This window comes from Octopus bimaculoides, chromosome 13 (genome assembly GCF_046866305.1).
Source record: "Octopus bimaculoides isolate indiv1 chromosome 13, ASM4686630v1, whole genome shotgun sequence".
NCBI lineage: Eukaryota > Metazoa > Mollusca > Cephalopoda > Octopoda > Octopodidae > Octopus > Octopus bimaculoides.
Genome location: NC_142940.1, coordinates 66,004 through 84,386, shown reverse-complemented (window position 1 = coordinate 84,386; position 18,383 = coordinate 66,004). Strand labels below are relative to the sequence as shown.

Sequence of the window (18,383 nt, the reverse complement as noted above, 5' to 3'; positions counted from 1 at the left end):
AGTTTAGTTAATTACTTTTAACAGTGTCAAAAAGATCAGAATTCTTCATCATGATGGCATAAACATCTGAAAGAGTCTAAAAGTCTTCTTTTATTGCTCTAGGGATTAACTGAGTTACTCACTTATGTCGATCAATATTTTCAGAAAATTCATAGATCAATTCCATGGATTCTTTATCTATGTTCTATGCTTCCTCTTTGTAATAGTGGTTCTACCCATTGGTGACTTACATTGATTAACAAAGGGTATGGAAATCAGTAAAGCAGGTTTGCTGTGGAAGATCCTTTCACATCAAAACTACTTTTTGTTCAGCGTGGATTTATCATGTTGAAGCATAAATATTCATAGACAAACAATGGTGTTTATTAAAACAATCTTCTACACTTTCTCTGTTCAGGGATTTAAAGATATTCTCTGTATCTAAAATTTTCTTTGTTTTTATTAACACAAATCTATTCCAAATATTTTCTTTAGTAAAACAAGCCAATGTTGACATAGCAATGTACAATTGTCATCTCCCAGTTGTGTAACTAATTGGTTGGTTCCTAAAGTATTTTTGTGGAAATAATTTAAAAATCTCACATTTACCAGATTGATTTATTCTACAACTTCATTGCAACAGATCAATGGACTTCATTGTAATCTCTATTTTCTCTTCAATTTCTATTTCACTATTTGGAGGATTAATTTTAGGATAATTCTTGAGAAATTTATAGTTTCCAACATCTATTCTATTGAAATTATAACATCACAGTCTTTTGGTAAAGTGTTATTCTCATAGACATTCTCCCTTCAGTAGTATTTGTTGTTTTTTTTTAAAAGAATCACTTATTTTCCCAAGAAGAAAATAAGGTTAGGGCTAAGGTGATAACTAAACTCTTTCTACAAATATCATCACAGTTTGTCTCTATTTTTAACAAATATTGCCAAGTAATTGGCTTAATTAGATTATTAAGTATTAGTAATTTAATAAAGTAGAGTGAAAGAGTAGAATTTGAGGGCAATGATAATGATGATAGTGTGTATGCAAAATGCTAAAAGTTTGCAGAGTGAAATTAATTATTTTGCTGTGGGAAAAGAATTTATTCCATTTAAAATAAAACTCACTTATAATTGTTTTAATGGGCTTGTTCTAAATGATCTCTAACATAAAATTCTTTTTTGTCTTTAAAATGAATCTTAAATATGAGTTTATAAACAATTATAATTAAACAAAATCAGAAGGACTAAATAATAAAAATGCAAATACAATATTAACAAGTTAATTAGATAAAGATAGTTTTAATCACTTATTTAAATAAATATTTATTTCTTTATTGCCCATAAGGGGCTAAACATAGAGGGGACAAACAAGGACAGACAAAGGATTTAAGTCGATTACATCGACCCCAGTGTGTAACTGGTACTTATTTAATCGACCCCGAAAGGATGAAAAGCAAAGTCGACCTTGGCGGAATTTGAACTCAGAACGTAACAGCAGATGAAATACAGCTAAGCATTTCACCTAGCATGCTAATGATTCTGCCAGCTCCAGCTCACCACCCTAAATATTGATACTTTAATTACTATGAAAAATAATATTGACAGGTTAATTACATAAATACTATAATGTTTAATTAAATACAATATAGACAAGTTAAACAAATACTGACAAATGTTGACAAGTTAAATAAATAAATGTTGATGAGTTAAATAAATAAGAAGTTGTAAACTGGTTTTTTTTTTTAATTCAAGAATTTTATTTCTTATACATTAAGTAAATGTAATCAGCAAAATAATAATAATAAAAAAATATATATATATTTACCGCCACCAATTAACACTTCACAAAGATTTAATTTGCGATTATTTCCTGGTAAAACAATGAACAGTCTATTCCCATATTTACTCAGAGGGAAATTTATGTCTACAATTCCATTTGGGTTAATTGCATGTGAATTTTCATAGAGAAGTGTTCCATTCGAAATATTTTTCCTATCACTAGCATATACTTTAAAATTCTGGAATAATTCTGAAAAATAATTTTGAATAAATTGTATGACATAAAATATTTCTTTGAATTAGTTTTAACAAAGCATTTTAATAGCTTAAACATCCATTTGTCATTTTAGATTTAATACATTTTCAGTAAAAAAAAAGGTAAATAACGAGAATATATTCTTGTTTGTACGATAGGGGATGTGTAGAAGTATATTTTGTAAATAGCATAATATATTAATGGTTGGGCTGAGTGGCAAATATGTTGAAACTTTCAAAAATATCTTCGTTAAATATGTTGTTGTTTAGCTACAAATCAACCATGATCAAGAAGATTTATAATCAAAGGCGTTCCAGGTATGACCACCCTGCTTTAACCCAAATTATCTAATTTGTTCTTCTGAAATAGCCTTTTAAACTGCAATAAATAGCAGTCGAACCTCTCTCAAATCCCATCCCCCTTCTTAAAGAAGCAAAAAAGAAAGCAACAGAGATGGTCGTAGCTGGAGTGTTTTTGACCAAAATTGACTTTGGGCTAAACAATAACAACAGCATTAACAGTCCTTCTGCTGCTTGGAGTTGTCCCTACCCTGTGGCTCCCATTAACAGCTAGGTAGACTAGGCTAGGTGAGAGAGAACATTATGATGGAGGTGATAAGATTCAAACTTCTCTCTCTCTCATTACCTCAACCATTTAGGATGTCAAAATTAAGAAAGTTATTATTTTAGATGATTGATGAAACTAAATCTGTAATTCTATAACACTATGAACAAGAAGAGCTTCTGTTATAAGGCAATGAAATTAAACTGAACAATTGTTGTTTCTCAATTATACAATCTTTAAAGAAGTCTGTTACATCAATTAATGTACTTAGTGATTCATTCATCCTGACTTTGAGAAGAACAGTGTAAGCTATGTTTTACTGAGAAGGCCAGAATAAGTTAAAAGCAAACCTGGATTGTTCCTCATACTGGTCAAAACTCATTTAAATAGAAGGAGTCCTTGGTAGTGAAAAGGTTGGGAACCACTGTTCTAAAAAAGTTTTTCTATTCTAGGTACAAAGCCTGAAATTTTTAGGAGGGGCCAGTCAATTAGATCGGCCCCAGTAAGCAACTGGTACTTAATTTATTGACCCCGAAAGGATGAAAGGCAAAGTCGACTTCAGCGGAATTTGGACTCAGAACATAAAGACAGACAAACCGTTCTATAATCTCAACTATGTTAGCTTCCTGCATGCTTCACTAACTTATCTGTCCAACTTTCTGTCATTTTTGTCCATCTAGCTTTCTGCATAATTATTTTTTGTTACATATTTGATGCTTTATACATTAAACATGTTAATATTTACTATCTATCTATCTGTATATTTATCTTATATTTATCTGTCCGTGTGTCTCACAATATGATTATGTGAACATTGTTTGAAAATAATTGTTCGAAAAAACATTTATTTGAATGGAAAATTGTATGAATGAAAATTACTCAAAAGGACAATTATATGAAATGTTAATTATTCTAAATTTTTTATTTCATTTAAACAAAGATAATAAAATTAAAAATCAAGTACACAAATGATATTTATTTTGAATAACTGTTTTTCAAATAACTGTTTTTCAAATAAATGTTTTTGAATAATTGTTTTCAAACAATTATCTTCGAACACTTTTCATGATACATACAACATAATAATAATTAATCATTAAATACGTTAACACTCATCTATTGGACATTTATAAATTTCTTTATGCCTACAACAGCCTATGGACATCACTAAACTTAAACAATTTAAACCATATTATATATCAAATTAGTTTGGTATGTAATCACCATCATTGTGCTTCATATAATTTGGAAACAAAAAAATTCTGTAAAATGGTAAGTTTTAAATACGTTATAAAAGGATATGTAGTTCTAGAAATAGAGAGAAAAGTGAATGATCCTGACATAAATATGTTTGATGATAAATCTACTCAGTCAAGAGAAATAACAATCTCCATAGCTGAATGAGTTTGCATTTTGTGCTGCTGTTGCTGTTTAAGCCTTGATCAGACTGAGCAGACCTAAAGTATTCAAACCATGATCATTCAGTTATTTTCATCAGGCAGAAGACATTTCCAATGTATGATTCCTTTTATAAGATAACAGTGTGTGATTTGAAGAAAATTTAGTTTTCTTTCTTACAAGTTTTTTTTTTTTCCTTCATCAACTGTTTTCTTGTTTATTATGATTGTCTGTTCCTTAATTCTTCAACGCAGTAAATTTATAAGGATTCAACTAAAGTCTCTCTAAAGTAATGCAACTTCAACATGGAACAACTTCCTACACACTTTATGACAGGAGACAAATAAAAAGCCACTATGTGGTCACTCAATATGCCAAAAGTAGGAGCTGAATTCCCCTCAGTTCACATTCTACTGTCTTAAAAAAGAGAATCACACACTGATAAATGTACTTCTACAAAACCTTGTCCAGGTTGGAATGCCTTTAATCATAGCTTTGAATGATGAATTCTTACTCAAGACTAATGAACAACCTCAAGTATTTGACAGAAAAGTACAAGTTTTAAAGAATCTAATGATTGAGTTTCCAGAAAAATCAGCTGAATTAAGTTTATAAATTAGAATAATTCCATGTTGCAATGAAACAAAATTAGACAGCCTTACTATAGAACAGTGGAGAATTATCTTCTTGCTAACACTACACATGTACTCTACATCTACAACAACTGTATTGCTACATGGTCAACTGACTCACTAGAAATAACAACCAGATCTTATAGACCCTAACATCTTTAAAAATACCAAACCCCACCCTCCAAAGAAACAAGGGAAGTTGTGAATCCAGGGCAGTCTAATCTAATATAAATTTACTATTTAATATAAACAAAGATGGTGTGATATTAGTTTGAAAGTCTTTGACCATGCAGCTGTTCAATCAGGATTCTCTTAAGTTAAACAACAGCATCACTGCAAGCTAATGAAATACTTATAATGTTAATGTTTACAGAGATATTATTGTTTGCAGGGAAATCCATTATTTACAATGATTAAGGCGGCAGAATCATTAGTGCTTTTGTACAAAATGTTTAGTGGTGTTTCTTCTGGCTGTTTATATTCTGAGTTCAAATTCTACTGAGGGCAACTTTACCTTTCTTTGAGTTGATAAAATAAAGCACCAGTTGAGTATTAGGGTCAGTGTATTCAATTTGCTTCCTTTCCCTCAAAATTGCTGGCATTGAGCCGAAATTATAAAGAATTATTTACATTGAGGATATTCAAATTGTGGTCATTGGCTTAAGTTCTGAGATCACAATCTACCAACTTTGTCCTTCAAACTTCCAGGGTTAATAAAATATAGAACCTGTGAAGCACTGAGGTTGATGTCATTGACTTGTAGCCTTCTTCAAAATTTCAGGCCTTCTGCCCATTGTAAAAAGGATATAAATTGTAGTCCTTTTTGACAAAGCCCTTGTTTACCTTATTGTTAATGTTTACAGTGATGTCATTGCTAACAATGTTAGTGCGTTCTCTATGGGACCTATTTTACAACCAGTTGAACTGAGCCACTCGCAAGTCAAATGTCTTGAATATTAACACTGTATAGTGACAACAACAACAACTGTATTCACTCCATCATTACCTCTCTCCTGTTTGTTGTGTAATGAACAATAGCAAATCTACAAAAGAGATTCATTGATAAAAACACAATACTAAATCAATGAATGAAGTGAAAACTAACGGGATGAATTGTTATTAATAAATAAAACTTACTTATTTCTGATTGGAGTGTATAAACCACAAGTCTTTTTATTTTCACCTTGCCAACCCACATGGATACTGTTGAATCCATTGTGTGCTGTGTATGATAACAATGAGTAGCTTTGGTATTTTGTATGGTTCCATCAAATACAACCGATAATTTCTTATCATTTTTCTGGTTATATTTTGGCATAATTTTTCCTAGTAACAAAGAAGAAAAATATATCAACACATTAGTTATAATTTAAGAAACTATAATTAAGACATTAAAATTAAAATTAATGAACTTCATGAAAATTAGTTTCTCTCTATATTATATCACCAAAATCTTAAGTCAACCAGAAAAAGAAAAGGTTACCTACATTTGTCTGATGTGACAGAATTAAATTAACTTTGAGCCACCAAATAGAGAGAAAAGCAATATTCAATCACTGATTTTAGAATATGATCCATATTATAAAATGCTGGTTAATGGGTTCAACTTGAAAACCATGAAGATTAGGCAAAAGAATAATTCTCAAGAGATGTCTTTGTAAAGGCTGGCTTTTCTACTGCCCTAATAGATACCTTGTTGGGGAATGATAGAAAAATAGAGATTTTATATTGTTTGGAAGCCAGATGAGTGATTCAAAGAGTTAATCCACTGCTGCTCATGATTATAGAAGTTTTAAAAAGGGACAAGGGTGTTACTGAATAAGGAGACTGGTGTGCTACAAGATGGTGGGATAGAAACTGAAGTGTATTGTGACAGAGGCACAAAGGCAAAATGGGCAGTGAAAGAGAAGTGAAACTGCACGTGGGACAACATGATTGTAGGACAGTCCTCCTGTATTAAACATGTGAAAGTAGAAAGAGTGATAGTGTTTAAAAGAGGTGAGAAAAATGAAAGAAGTAAGAAGATAAAAAAAGAGAAGAAACTGAAATTAGAGCTGAACAATATTAAGATTTGAAATATCAGTTTTTGAATTATCATCCAAGACTTTGAAACTCCCAGAAATTTGAAGAAAACCAATTTAACAAATAAAGCTATCTCGACGCTGTTGCCGACCACCACCACGACAACTTTTGCCACTGATAGTCACCGGTACCATCACTTCCACCATTCACTTTCACATATCTCATTTTCTCAATCACCAACAATATACCATAAATCCTCGAGTATAATCTGCATGTTTTCCTCCAAAATTTTAAGGTCAAAATCCCTAGTGCGTACTTATATACGAGGTTAAAAATGAAAGATATTTTCTAATCAATGTCCGAGTCTCTATTTGCTGTCTGGCAATGTTTATTCAGACGCATTTTGTGATGTCGGGTGCAAAAATACCTTAAGCTAAGCCTGAAAGCAATGAAATCATAAAAGAATCATCCATAACTTGCAGTAAGCAACATTTATTAAAATGAAAGTGTTGTATATCGCCTGCACTGGATCGTACTCAGGATGACGTTGTATGGAAAGATGAAATAAATTTCGTAAAACAAAAAAAAAAAAATCAATATATTTCCAGAATCTGAAGCAGCACAGATAGTGGCTTTAAGGTGGTGATGGACTGAACCTGTTAGCATGTGATTGGGAAGCAAACTTCTTACCACACATCCACACCTGTAAAGATGATTGATTGATGAGATCTGATTGAAGACAACATTCATCATGATGAAAATTGAAGGTGAAGAAAATAATCCACAATACAAAAAAAAAATCAAAACAACTATATAAAACATATAAAATGAACTTATATAGATAGTACCAAAGAATATTTTGAAAAGCCCTAATATATTTACTTTGTTGGCAATTTGGTCCCATGTAGCTGTTTTCACATACTGTTCCGAGGCATACTCCTGTATCTGTGTCACATGATGCAGATGACTTACAATGGCATTTGGACTTACAGAACATACCAAATTTATTCTTTGGGCATCGACCTGAAAAACGGAAAAAAAAAAACGAGAACAAAATAAATAAAAATACAAAGCTTAATTAGAGCTTAATATATTTAATGAAGGCATCACTAAAAATGTTTAGATGGTGAGAAAAACAATATTAGTCAATAACTAATATCGTTTTGAGCAGTTATTGAACACAGAAGACAACAAATCTGGATATATTCCTGCCTTATTTTGATCTCATCATTAAAATGTAGACTTCATGGTTATTGCCAAAGTAGTTATGAAAGAATCAGTATAAATATATATATATATATATATGAACTAGGATTTGTTAGAGAATAAAAAAACTCTGATAAATAGGTAAAGTTAATGCAGATATATTTAATACAAAGAACATCACAAAGCTCGGTCTGCTGAGGAGGACAGGTCTTGTTGAGTACAGCTAAGTGCCAGGCATCTCAGTCCTTTATCATTTTGCCTGAAAGGTTCCGTGTCCCAAGGTTATTCTTCAGTGTTTTGTCCCGTGTCTTCCTGCACCTCCCACTTCCACATGTTCCACCTACTTTGAGAGATCTACACTTCTTTATGGAGCAGTTGGCATCCATTCTTCGCATCACATGACCAAACCATCACAGTCTTCTCTCTTGCACACAGCAACCAATTCCTCTGACACCTAACTTCTCTCTTGATCCTACACTTGCACTCTGTCGAACATGTACACCTACATTACACATCCAGTGGAGCATACTTATCTCATTCCTTTCCACCCTTCACATGTCCTCTCCATTCAGGGCCCACATCTCATTAATATGTAGAATTGCTGTCTGTATACATGGATCCTACAATCTTCCTTCCACTCAAAGAGAGAAACCCCTCGTAGTCAACATATTGATAAGGAACAGCATATCAGCTACTGTAGCCCTTGAAGCCTTTGTCTCAATAAAAGATGGGAACTGGAATGCAATTGATTATAAGTCTGCAGATCAGGGCTGACATGAGCTTAAACAACAACAGCAACAACACCAATAATAACAAAATGTAGTTACATGGAATCAACGAATTCCCCTGTTTTTATTCTTTCTCTTTTGTCTTTTCAATCTAATCTATACAGTTAGGCTGAATCATTTTTTTTCCCCCCTTTGCTTCTACCCAACTCTCTGCCTCTCTCACATTCTAACCCCATCCCACTGAGTTGTGGAATGGTAAGGTTCTTCTTTTGAAATTTTCATTAAAAAAAAGAAAAAAAAAACAAAAAAAAAACAATAGTCTGACAGGAAAATCCTGTTCAGTAGAGATGCAACAAGTCTTTTATTTTGGCAAATGGAAGCATGGCAGCCAGAATGTTTTAACTTTAAAAAAAGAAAAGTAAAGATAATAAAGCTTGCAAGTTTTCTTTTTGTTTTTATATTACCTCGCTGTATATATTCAATGTAAATTACATTTTGTAATGATACAGGGACCCCTGTTATAGCAGTCCCCTGCCCCAGGGGCTTCTATAAACTCACTTATAAGATTGTTTAATATTGGAGAATTTTTGAAAATAAGAGACAAATTGATTGATCCTAGTCTGTAGTAGAATATATTCAGTTGTTCAGTTATCTGTTGGCTCTTATGGAACAGACTTAAGATTAAATGAATTCTATTTAGTACCATCCTGCCTTTTTCTTCATCTAGTATGGAATTTATCCAATGTGTCTTTTCTTTTTAAAAACAGTAGGGTAGTTTAAAGTAATTTGAGGGAGATTTGACATCTATTTCTAGCAGATAAAACAACTACATGGAAATTTTTTTTATTTAAAATCTCAAGTTAGAAAATGGATATTGCTAGTAGATTCAGTTTTATCAAAGGTAAAAATTTGCATAAGAAATTATTATTGGAGTTGTTGTAAGCTGTTTAGGAAATATGTTTAAGCTGTAAGGGACTTTCTGATAAAGGGAGAGTTATTAAAGCCCTAAATAGCAATATTTCAGCTATTAACTCATTTCTACATTAAACTTTAACAGATGAAGTTAACATTTTTACAATCAGATAACTTTTAAGAATATACTTTGTATTATTTTCTATGGCTGTGAGGTTTAAGGGAGAGCAATTTGGGGGTTAATTTGGGGGTCAATTATTGTTCAAAACCTTACATCCAATATCCTAAATTGTAGCTATTGTTGTTTAGCTCCAGGTCAGCTGAACACACTGAAGGAAGTTTGACTATTATTTCTAGCAGGTGGACTGACCCTCAAGAGGCTCATGTAGTGCATCAATCTCTTAATTGAATATGTGTTTGTATCTCAGAGCAATACAATCTTCACTCTCCTTGCTCTACTTTGCCTGACAGACATAAAACAGGTTCCCCCTCTTTAACCTTCTCTACTTCATGGTTGAGTGGTTACTGATAGGAAGGTTATCCAACTGTAAAAAACAATTGCTCCAACAAGAACCATCCAACTCATGCAAAACATTCAAAAATTGATGAAAACTTAAAAAAAAAAAGCAGTAAAACAAAAAGAAACAAAAGACCAATTCCAGTTTTCTCTCTTCCCAAACCCCAGTTTCCTCTGTTCCAATTTCCAAATCTGCATCCCTAAACTTCACCTTCTACTTCAACATTTTCTTTTCTTCTTCCACATCTAATATTTTGATTTTGTTTACTTTTCTGTTTTTCTTTCTTCTTTCTCCAGTTATTCTAAGATTTTTTCTATCATCTCCCCCCACCATCTCCCCCCCTATATATCCTGCAGTTTTCTCTCGCACCAACCAAGTATCTAGCATATTCCTTTCTTTCTTCCCATCCTTTTCCAGTATTTTTTCTGCTCTATCTTAATAGTAGTAGTAGCAGCAGCAGTAGTAGTTGTAATGAATATATGGGGGAGGGGGAAAGAAAACCTTTGGCTGTCAGAAGTTGGAATGAAGCTGTACTTGCCTCGGCCAGACATTTGGTTTTTCACTTTTTGGTAAGTGCGACCCACAATAATGGGAGAATCAGTGTAGCAGCGTCTGTTGTAAGGTTGTGGCCTTGTTAACTAAACTTACAGTAAAATCTGGAGTGATGGGATTTCTAGAGCTATATAGCAAATGAAAATCAGAATCAAGACTAATGACTAAAACAAGATTGATTTCTTAGGGTTGATGTGGGGGGTTGTAAGTTACAACGAAACTCATTCAATAGAATTATTCAAGTGGAAAAAGAAAAAGAAAAAAAAGACCTTTGTGCAATAACCCTGCAAGCAGCATTCTTTCTTTCATAACTGCTGTTATAGATTCTGGTTCACTGCAGAACAGATATCATACAATCTTGTTAAATCCTTGGCAATGTTAATCTAGATAGCACTCAAAGTGTTAGCGAAGTTTCTAGAAGCTGTTGCATTTACCTCTACTATTCTACATCCCAACGTAATTTCAAATATTTGATAGATATTTGCTAAACAACCTGCCTACACTACATTAGATATAATGAACTAGAGAGAGAGAGAGTTTGAATAATGGTGGTGTAGGATAATAGTTCTGAAGTGGTGAGATGTATGATATAGTAAGATGTCCCAATAGATGTAGTTTAATGTACCACAAGACGTTTAATGTACCGTACAATGAAGTTTGACATACCACAAAATATAGTTTGATGTACCACAAGATGTAGTTTGTTATGTCACAAGATGTAATGGAGAGTAGCACAAAAATTTTAAAATGTGAAAAGCAGGAACTGAAAATCTATATATAATTCTTAATAACTACACTTTACTCATTGAAAAAATATATAATTACTTAATTTTCCATAGTTTAACTTATCTAAATAATTATTTTCCTGATTTGACTGCTATTTCTAGCAGGATGGCTGACTACATAACTGTCCTATTGACCCAACAGTTTTGTAAATATGTTCTAACAAGTTGTTCCTAATAGGAAAAGATTGGAGATATCAGATTACATGATGATTACTTTTACATTGACTTTGTTAAATCCTTAAAATTTCAAAAGAAAGTTTTTAAAAATATTGAATTGGATATTAATAAGCTAAATTAAATTGTGATTTAACAACTACACAGCATGGAGATAGAATCCTATTCATATATTTAATCAATATATATTTAGTCTCACTGAACCAAAAACAATCATTGAACTGATTAAAGTAATGGGTTCCATTTTCTATTAAAAGTAAAGTAGTGCTTAAAGGGAATCCAAACTGTTGAAGTTAAGAAGTGTTGAGTTATCTATTAGTAGTGTTAACAAATTAATGATAAATATGATAGGATTTACATAATAGTACAAAATTACATGATCATGCCTTGGGGATGATACATGGATGACTATTTTACACACACACACACACACACACACACACACACACAGAGTCATATCCATATTTTTGATGAAGGTCTATTTAGTCTGGCTGTAAAATTATGCATAATGGCTGACTGACTTAGTAACAGAGCAAAGTATAAACAAAGCAGAATTGGTAAATTTCTTGAGTGACAGAATGGTCAAAGTTGAGCTGAAAAGAATGCTCATGGACTGAGCATTTTTGACACCTCCTCCCTTTTGCTTTTAATCAAGGTTCTAAGGCCGCAAAAGCTGCCTGTGACATTTGCACTGTGTATGGAGAGGGTGCCATAGCTGAAAGAACCACTCGTGATTGGTATGCCAAGTTCAAAAATGGAAATTTTGACCTCAAAGATGCACAATTTATCCGGAAGACAGAAGTCACAGTTCTTTGATCTCTTTCCAAACATTGAGGCTTCATCAAGAAATGTCTCTGTAATGTAGCTGTGTTTTCATTTATCTTTCTCTCTGCGAAAAAACGTTGAAAGTGCTGTGCTGTTTTCGTGATAGAAATGGAACAAGCTGTTGTGTTTTGTGTGATTTTTGAATGGATGTTTTGTGAGATGTGAGAGCTTGTATAGTAGATTTTGGTAACTGTTTCTATGACGTCAGCATGATGTGTACGTGTGTGTGCATGCATGTGCACGTGCATATGTGTGTGTGTGTGTGTGTGTAAGTAGGTTTTTCTCAAAAAAATCATGCAAGACAGAATAAAAACTACTTTCAGTGCCCCTGGGTATGAGGTTGTTACTCACAGATTTTAGGTTTACAGTCTAAATATACCTTAAATCCTCAAATTAGTCTTTGCAATAGAAAAAAAATCAAACGAGCTCTTCACCACTTTTATTTGACAAACAATAATAATAGTTTTTAAGAAAATTATGGTTATTTTAAACCTAATAAGGTCAAATGTATAAATCTTTCCACCTTTCTAATTTGTTATGAGATGAAAACCGATAATTAATTATACTTAATGGACCTAAATGATACTTTTCTCAAGGACAGTTTGTATAAAGAACTTCTGATTTTCTTCATTGCAAAATTAGACAAGCACAAGAAAAAAAAAACAAAAAAAAACAAGGAAATAAATGAAGCATTACATATTTGGTAATCTTGGTAAAAGAAAATGCAATGAAGGGAGCTGTGAAGATTTTTCCATTTGGATACATACATATATTGACACCATTAACTCTCATAACCCTCCCTTCTCTCTCTCTATATATATATGTATATATTATGTATATATATATATATATATATATATATATATATATATATATATATATATATATATATATATGTATGTATATATATGTATATATATATATATATATATATATATATCAGCAATGTTAATTCTCTAAATGAAGTATTAACAGTAACTGCACGATAAAGTGAAGTATATTGCCACTTAAGTGTGGCTGACCCCTAGGGGTGGATGTTACTGTTGCTTTTAGCCCCAGGAGGACATCTCCTCCAGCTGGCTTATCGACACACTACTGTGTCCTGTTTGCCAAGGGAAGTTATCCCTCTCATCGTGATCTGTAGCACGAACGGACCCGGGTTTCAGGGTTATTTCCCTTCGTCAGCGTCCGATAGCCACTGATCTTGAAATGATCGAAATATGCTGTGCTTGAGAAGACCCGGCAAGCCAAGTGAGACCATAAGCCATGGCCTATGCCAGTTATGTGTACTTATGCGTACCTTTCCTTCATTGGACACTAAACTCTGCTTGTGAAGACCTGTTGGGGCAAGTGAAATCGAAATCGAAATCAAATTTGATGACTGGTATCCATGCTAGCGGAGTGCTAAGAGCACCATCTCAACATGATCGTTGCCAGAGCAGCCCACCGGCTTCTGTGCCGGTGGCACGTAAAAAGCACCATTTGAGCGTGATCATTACCAGTGTCACCTTACTGGCACATGAAAAACATTCAAGCAAGGTCGTTGCCAGTGCCGCTGGACTGGCCCTTGTTCCAGTGGCACGTAAAAGCACCCACTACACTCTCGGAGTGGTTGGCATTAGGAAGCACATCCAGCTGTAGAAACTCTGCCAAATCAGATTGGAGCCTGGTGCAGCCATCTGGTTTCACCAGTCTTCAGTCAAATCATCCAACCCATGCCAGCATGGAAAGCGGACGATGATGATGATGATGACGATATATATAAACACACAGACACATTTTATACATACACACACACACACACACACACACATACGTATAAATCTGCTGAGGGTGACAGACAAAATATGTAGCTGCTGCAAGTTTCATTCAAAAATAGGGTGTCATGGCAGTGAAAGTAGTTCCATAGATAGAACCAGAATGGCTAAGAGTCAGACGTGCAAAGATTAGAAGAAAGTAGGCATCGAAGGATTTGTAAGAAAAGAAGATTGGTGTCAGGCATACTCAGTAAGAGGAGAAAAGCAAAAGTATGTGAGGATCAGGTATGTGAGGTATTACACATTGGAAGGGAGTATATGACCAAAAATTGTGATGTCTTTGGAGAGAAGAATGTACAATGATAATGGTATCTAACTCTTACAGACATTGAAAAAAAAAAAAAAAAGAGACATGACAATGTTATGAGAAACTTTTGGGTGAGGAGAAAGGTAAAAAAATGGATCTATCCCAAGTAGAGCTGACAATGAGACCAACCATTCAGGTTGACAGCAGTATTAGTGAATATAGGGATTAAGGAGCTGAAGGCTGAAACAGTAATTGGTAACCTGGTATATCAGGAAATACTGCTGATATGTTTAAAATGTCTGGCAAAATGGGACATGAGTTAGTCTCCTAGTCACACACTAGCTGGTATAGCAGCAGCATCAACTGCTACAAGAAGCAAGGAAATATGCCAGACAGGAGTAACTACAGTCGTATGAAGTACTTCCCTCTACTCCAGAAAAGTTCATTCTATTACACTTCTTTATTTCATTAAACAAGGGGCTGTTTTTAATTAATAGTGCACAGCTTTAAACAATTATTTTATTTGTCACAAACCTCATGAGATTATTCAGAGAATTACCTAGAAATGCTGTGATGATGCACAACTAGTTTGTTAGACTTCTCTGCTGATTCTATTTTCCAATTTCTGTTTTGCTCTTTAGTACTAGAACCACTTAAGCCTATATAATCTCTCAAGATGTTATATTAATATGGGTTTTCTTATATGCAGGGTGGGGGGTATCTTTCTCATGCAGCACCTTTCACAGGCAACATTTCATTCATGATATAACTACTCTTACATTGATGGGATCACTTTGAGACTGAGGTACAGGGTACTTAGCTTATCCAGAACAAAATGGGTATTTGGGATTGGGAAATGGAGGACGTAAAAGGACAATGGATGTATAAGCAGAAAGGGATTCTTCAATGAAACACTATCATTCTGGTGACAGTTACTAGAAAATGTTTATGTCTTCAAAACACAAGTTATAAGAGCTATTGACACATCTCTACTAAGAAATAATGTAACCTAATTAATCCCATATATATGTATATACATGCATATAGACATGCACACACGCACAACAAAACAAAATATATGTTATATATTAAGACAATGACAACAATATAACACATGTATTTTATTTTGTTATGTGTGTGTGTGTGTGTGTTTGTATATATGTATAATACATACATATATATACATACATAGAAACACACACACACAGGTAGCAAAATAAAATGCATGTGTCATATTGTTTTCATTGTCATTGTCTTAATGTCCACTTTTTGATGCTAGCATGGATCAGACAGGATTTGCTGAGGCAAATTTTCTGAGACTCATTGCTCTTTCTGTTACCAATGCTCACCTATTTCCAGTCTAAGTACAATTTCCCTTTTGAACACAAAAATCACACAGTAGCCAGACATTTTTGTCACTTTGTATGATGGTGAATTTCTTCACAGTTAGCATACAATGTTGATATAAGTATATAAGTTGGTACTAACACGCATGCACACACAAACACTCACTCTCTCTCTCTCTCTCTCTCTCTCTCTCTCACACACACACACATACACACAGATATGCATACCCAGAAGCTCCTTAGAGATAGTGGATAGTTTCTGTTACCTAGTTGACAGCAGTGGAGGAGATTATTCTGAACAAGAACAGAAGTTTCTTGAATAACAATGAACTGGAAAAAACATTGAGAGAGCTTTTATCTCAGTTGATAACTTTTGTTGCCAACAAGTTGTAGGGTGCTTGTGTATGAACAGCAGTGTTAAATGGTAGAGAAATGTGAGATCTGAAAGCAGAGGACATGTGAAGATTAGAAAGAAATGAAGCTAACACCGTTAGGTTGTATGAATCATAAAGTACAAATGTGTTGAGAGAAAAATTGGGCATAAGAAGAATCAGATGTAGTGTGTAAAAGAGAGAATTCTATGCTGGTTTGGTCATGTGATGGATGTAGACGAGGGCAACTGTATAAAAGTGCTGGTCACTTAAGGTGGATGGAACTTGTAGAAGCGATAGAGCAATGAAGACGTGGGTCAAAGTAGTAAAGACTTATCTCAGGAATTTGAATCTCCTTGGGGGAGATGGTTAAGATGACAGGTGATATGAGGTACTTGAGAAGATCCACATGGCTGTCTTCGTGAAACCGAGGTTCTTGATACATAATGTGTATATAATGAGTACATAATGTATATATAAATAACTAGGTCTCTTGCTCAATTTTCTTATCAAGTCTTTCCCTCCACCATTTCATCTCTCTATCACTGATTTTTCCACCACTTTCTTAACTGCAGTATTCTGACGGCAGAACTACACAATTTATCATCTTTTCTGTGATACTATCTGGAATCACTTCTTTTGACATTCCTCTTTCATTCTTGACAGAGTCCCTCCCTTCTCAAATTTTTACATCATTTACCACAATCTTCTATGCAAATTACCTCTTCTCCACTGAATCACTTCCAGTTGAACTCCCCCATCACCATACATTTTTTTACTCTCACCTCATACTATGGTTCTCTCTTACCACTTACACTCCTGCAGTGTACTTTCCAACATATTTCCCCCCTTTTCTTCATCCTTCTTTTGTCTAATGCATTATTACCATTCTGCTGCTCTTCACCCCTTCTGTACAGCCAGTCAGTACCTACTTTTCCCTCCCTTCCATCCAACTGGACAATCACCACTCCCTGCCTTAATCTTTGTTCATAATTCTGTAACATCTATCCCATCTCTAATGACCGCCCCCAGTTCTGGTTCCTTTATATTCTAACTTTACATCATCTAGCATAAAGCTTCCTTTCTATCTACTATATAGGTCCACTCTGTCAATGGGTATCTTTGTCTTGTAAACTTCATGGTAATCTTACTAGTGCTGGCTCCATTGAATGAATATAGCACACAGGACACTGTAAAATGATTGGCATTAGAAAGGTCAACCAGCCGTAGAAATCATACCAAAATATATACTGGAGTAGGATGCAGTTTTCCACTCCAAGGGATCCTGCCAAACTATCGAACCTGTGCCAGTATGGAAGATGGACATTAAAAAATATGTTGATGATCACACACACAGTGAGTGTATATATATATATATATATATATATATATATATATATATATATATATATATATACATATATATAATTTTACAGTAAATTTCGTAATCGCTACCAATATAGCATAAGACTTCACCCCAAAGGATCATTTATTAGATTCCTTAAGGGTCGTTCTCATTATTTATATTTCCAAGGTTTCAAATTTGTATGTTTAAAAATGTAGAGACTCTCAACACGACAGATCTATATTCCATTTATTTAATTATTTACCATTCGATGTCAACATTTCTGTGCCCAACTCTATCCAGTGACTAATCCGTTGGATGTCTGACGTTTGGCACTTCCTCAGGAATGGCTTCCATCAGAACAAATTACGAAAAAACACAATTAACACAATTAACGATCATAACAGATTATTAAAATACCTGACTATAACTCCGCCATGCTGCCTTCGTTTATTTTGTTTACTATATACTGTATAAATAAATAAATAAATAAATAAATAAAATAAATTAATCTAGTAGACATTCACAGGAGAGCGATAGCAATTGGAAAGATTAAGGAGTTACCTCCCCTGTATATAGTAAACAAAATAAATGAAGGCAGCATGGCGGAGTTATAGTCAGGTATTTTAATAATCTGTTATGATCGTTAATTGTGTTTTTTCGTAATTTGTTCTGATGGAAGCCACTCCTGAGGAAGTGCCAAACGTCAGACATCCAACGGATCAGTCGCTGGTTAGAGTTGGGCACAGAAATGTTGACATCGAATGGTAAAGAATTAAATAAATGGAATATAGATCGGTCGTGTTGAGAGTCTCTACATTTATATATATATATATGGGTGTGAATGTATGTGTGAATTACACTTATTGTAGGTTACTTATAGTCGAGTTGAAATATAAATAGTAAATGTACAACAGAATGAGA

General features: G+C 33.7%; 1 protein-coding gene across 3 annotated transcripts in view; it reads right to left on the bottom strand.

The window, feature by feature from the left end:
* Positions 1 to 12,400, bottom strand: part of LOC106882837 (receptor-type tyrosine-protein phosphatase alpha) — a 60,520-nt gene extending 48,120 nt beyond the window's left edge. For all 3 annotated transcript variants that reach the window (XR_016243927.1, XM_089361319.1, XM_089361320.1), the window contains exons 1-4: positions 12,277 to 12,400; positions 7,516 to 7,656; positions 5,749 to 5,937; positions 1,808 to 2,011 (exon numbers count right to left, since the gene is read on the bottom strand). Coding sequence is in view for 2 of the 3 variants with exons in the window: in XM_089361319.1 (XP_089217445.1) it covers positions 1,808 to 2,011; positions 5,749 to 5,937; positions 7,516 to 7,630 (508 nt within the window). In the remaining variant the exon portion in view is untranslated. The remainder of the gene's footprint in view (positions 1 to 1,807; positions 2,012 to 5,748; positions 5,938 to 7,515; positions 7,657 to 12,276) is intronic.
* Between the last annotated feature and the right edge of the window lie 5,983 nt (positions 12,401 to 18,383).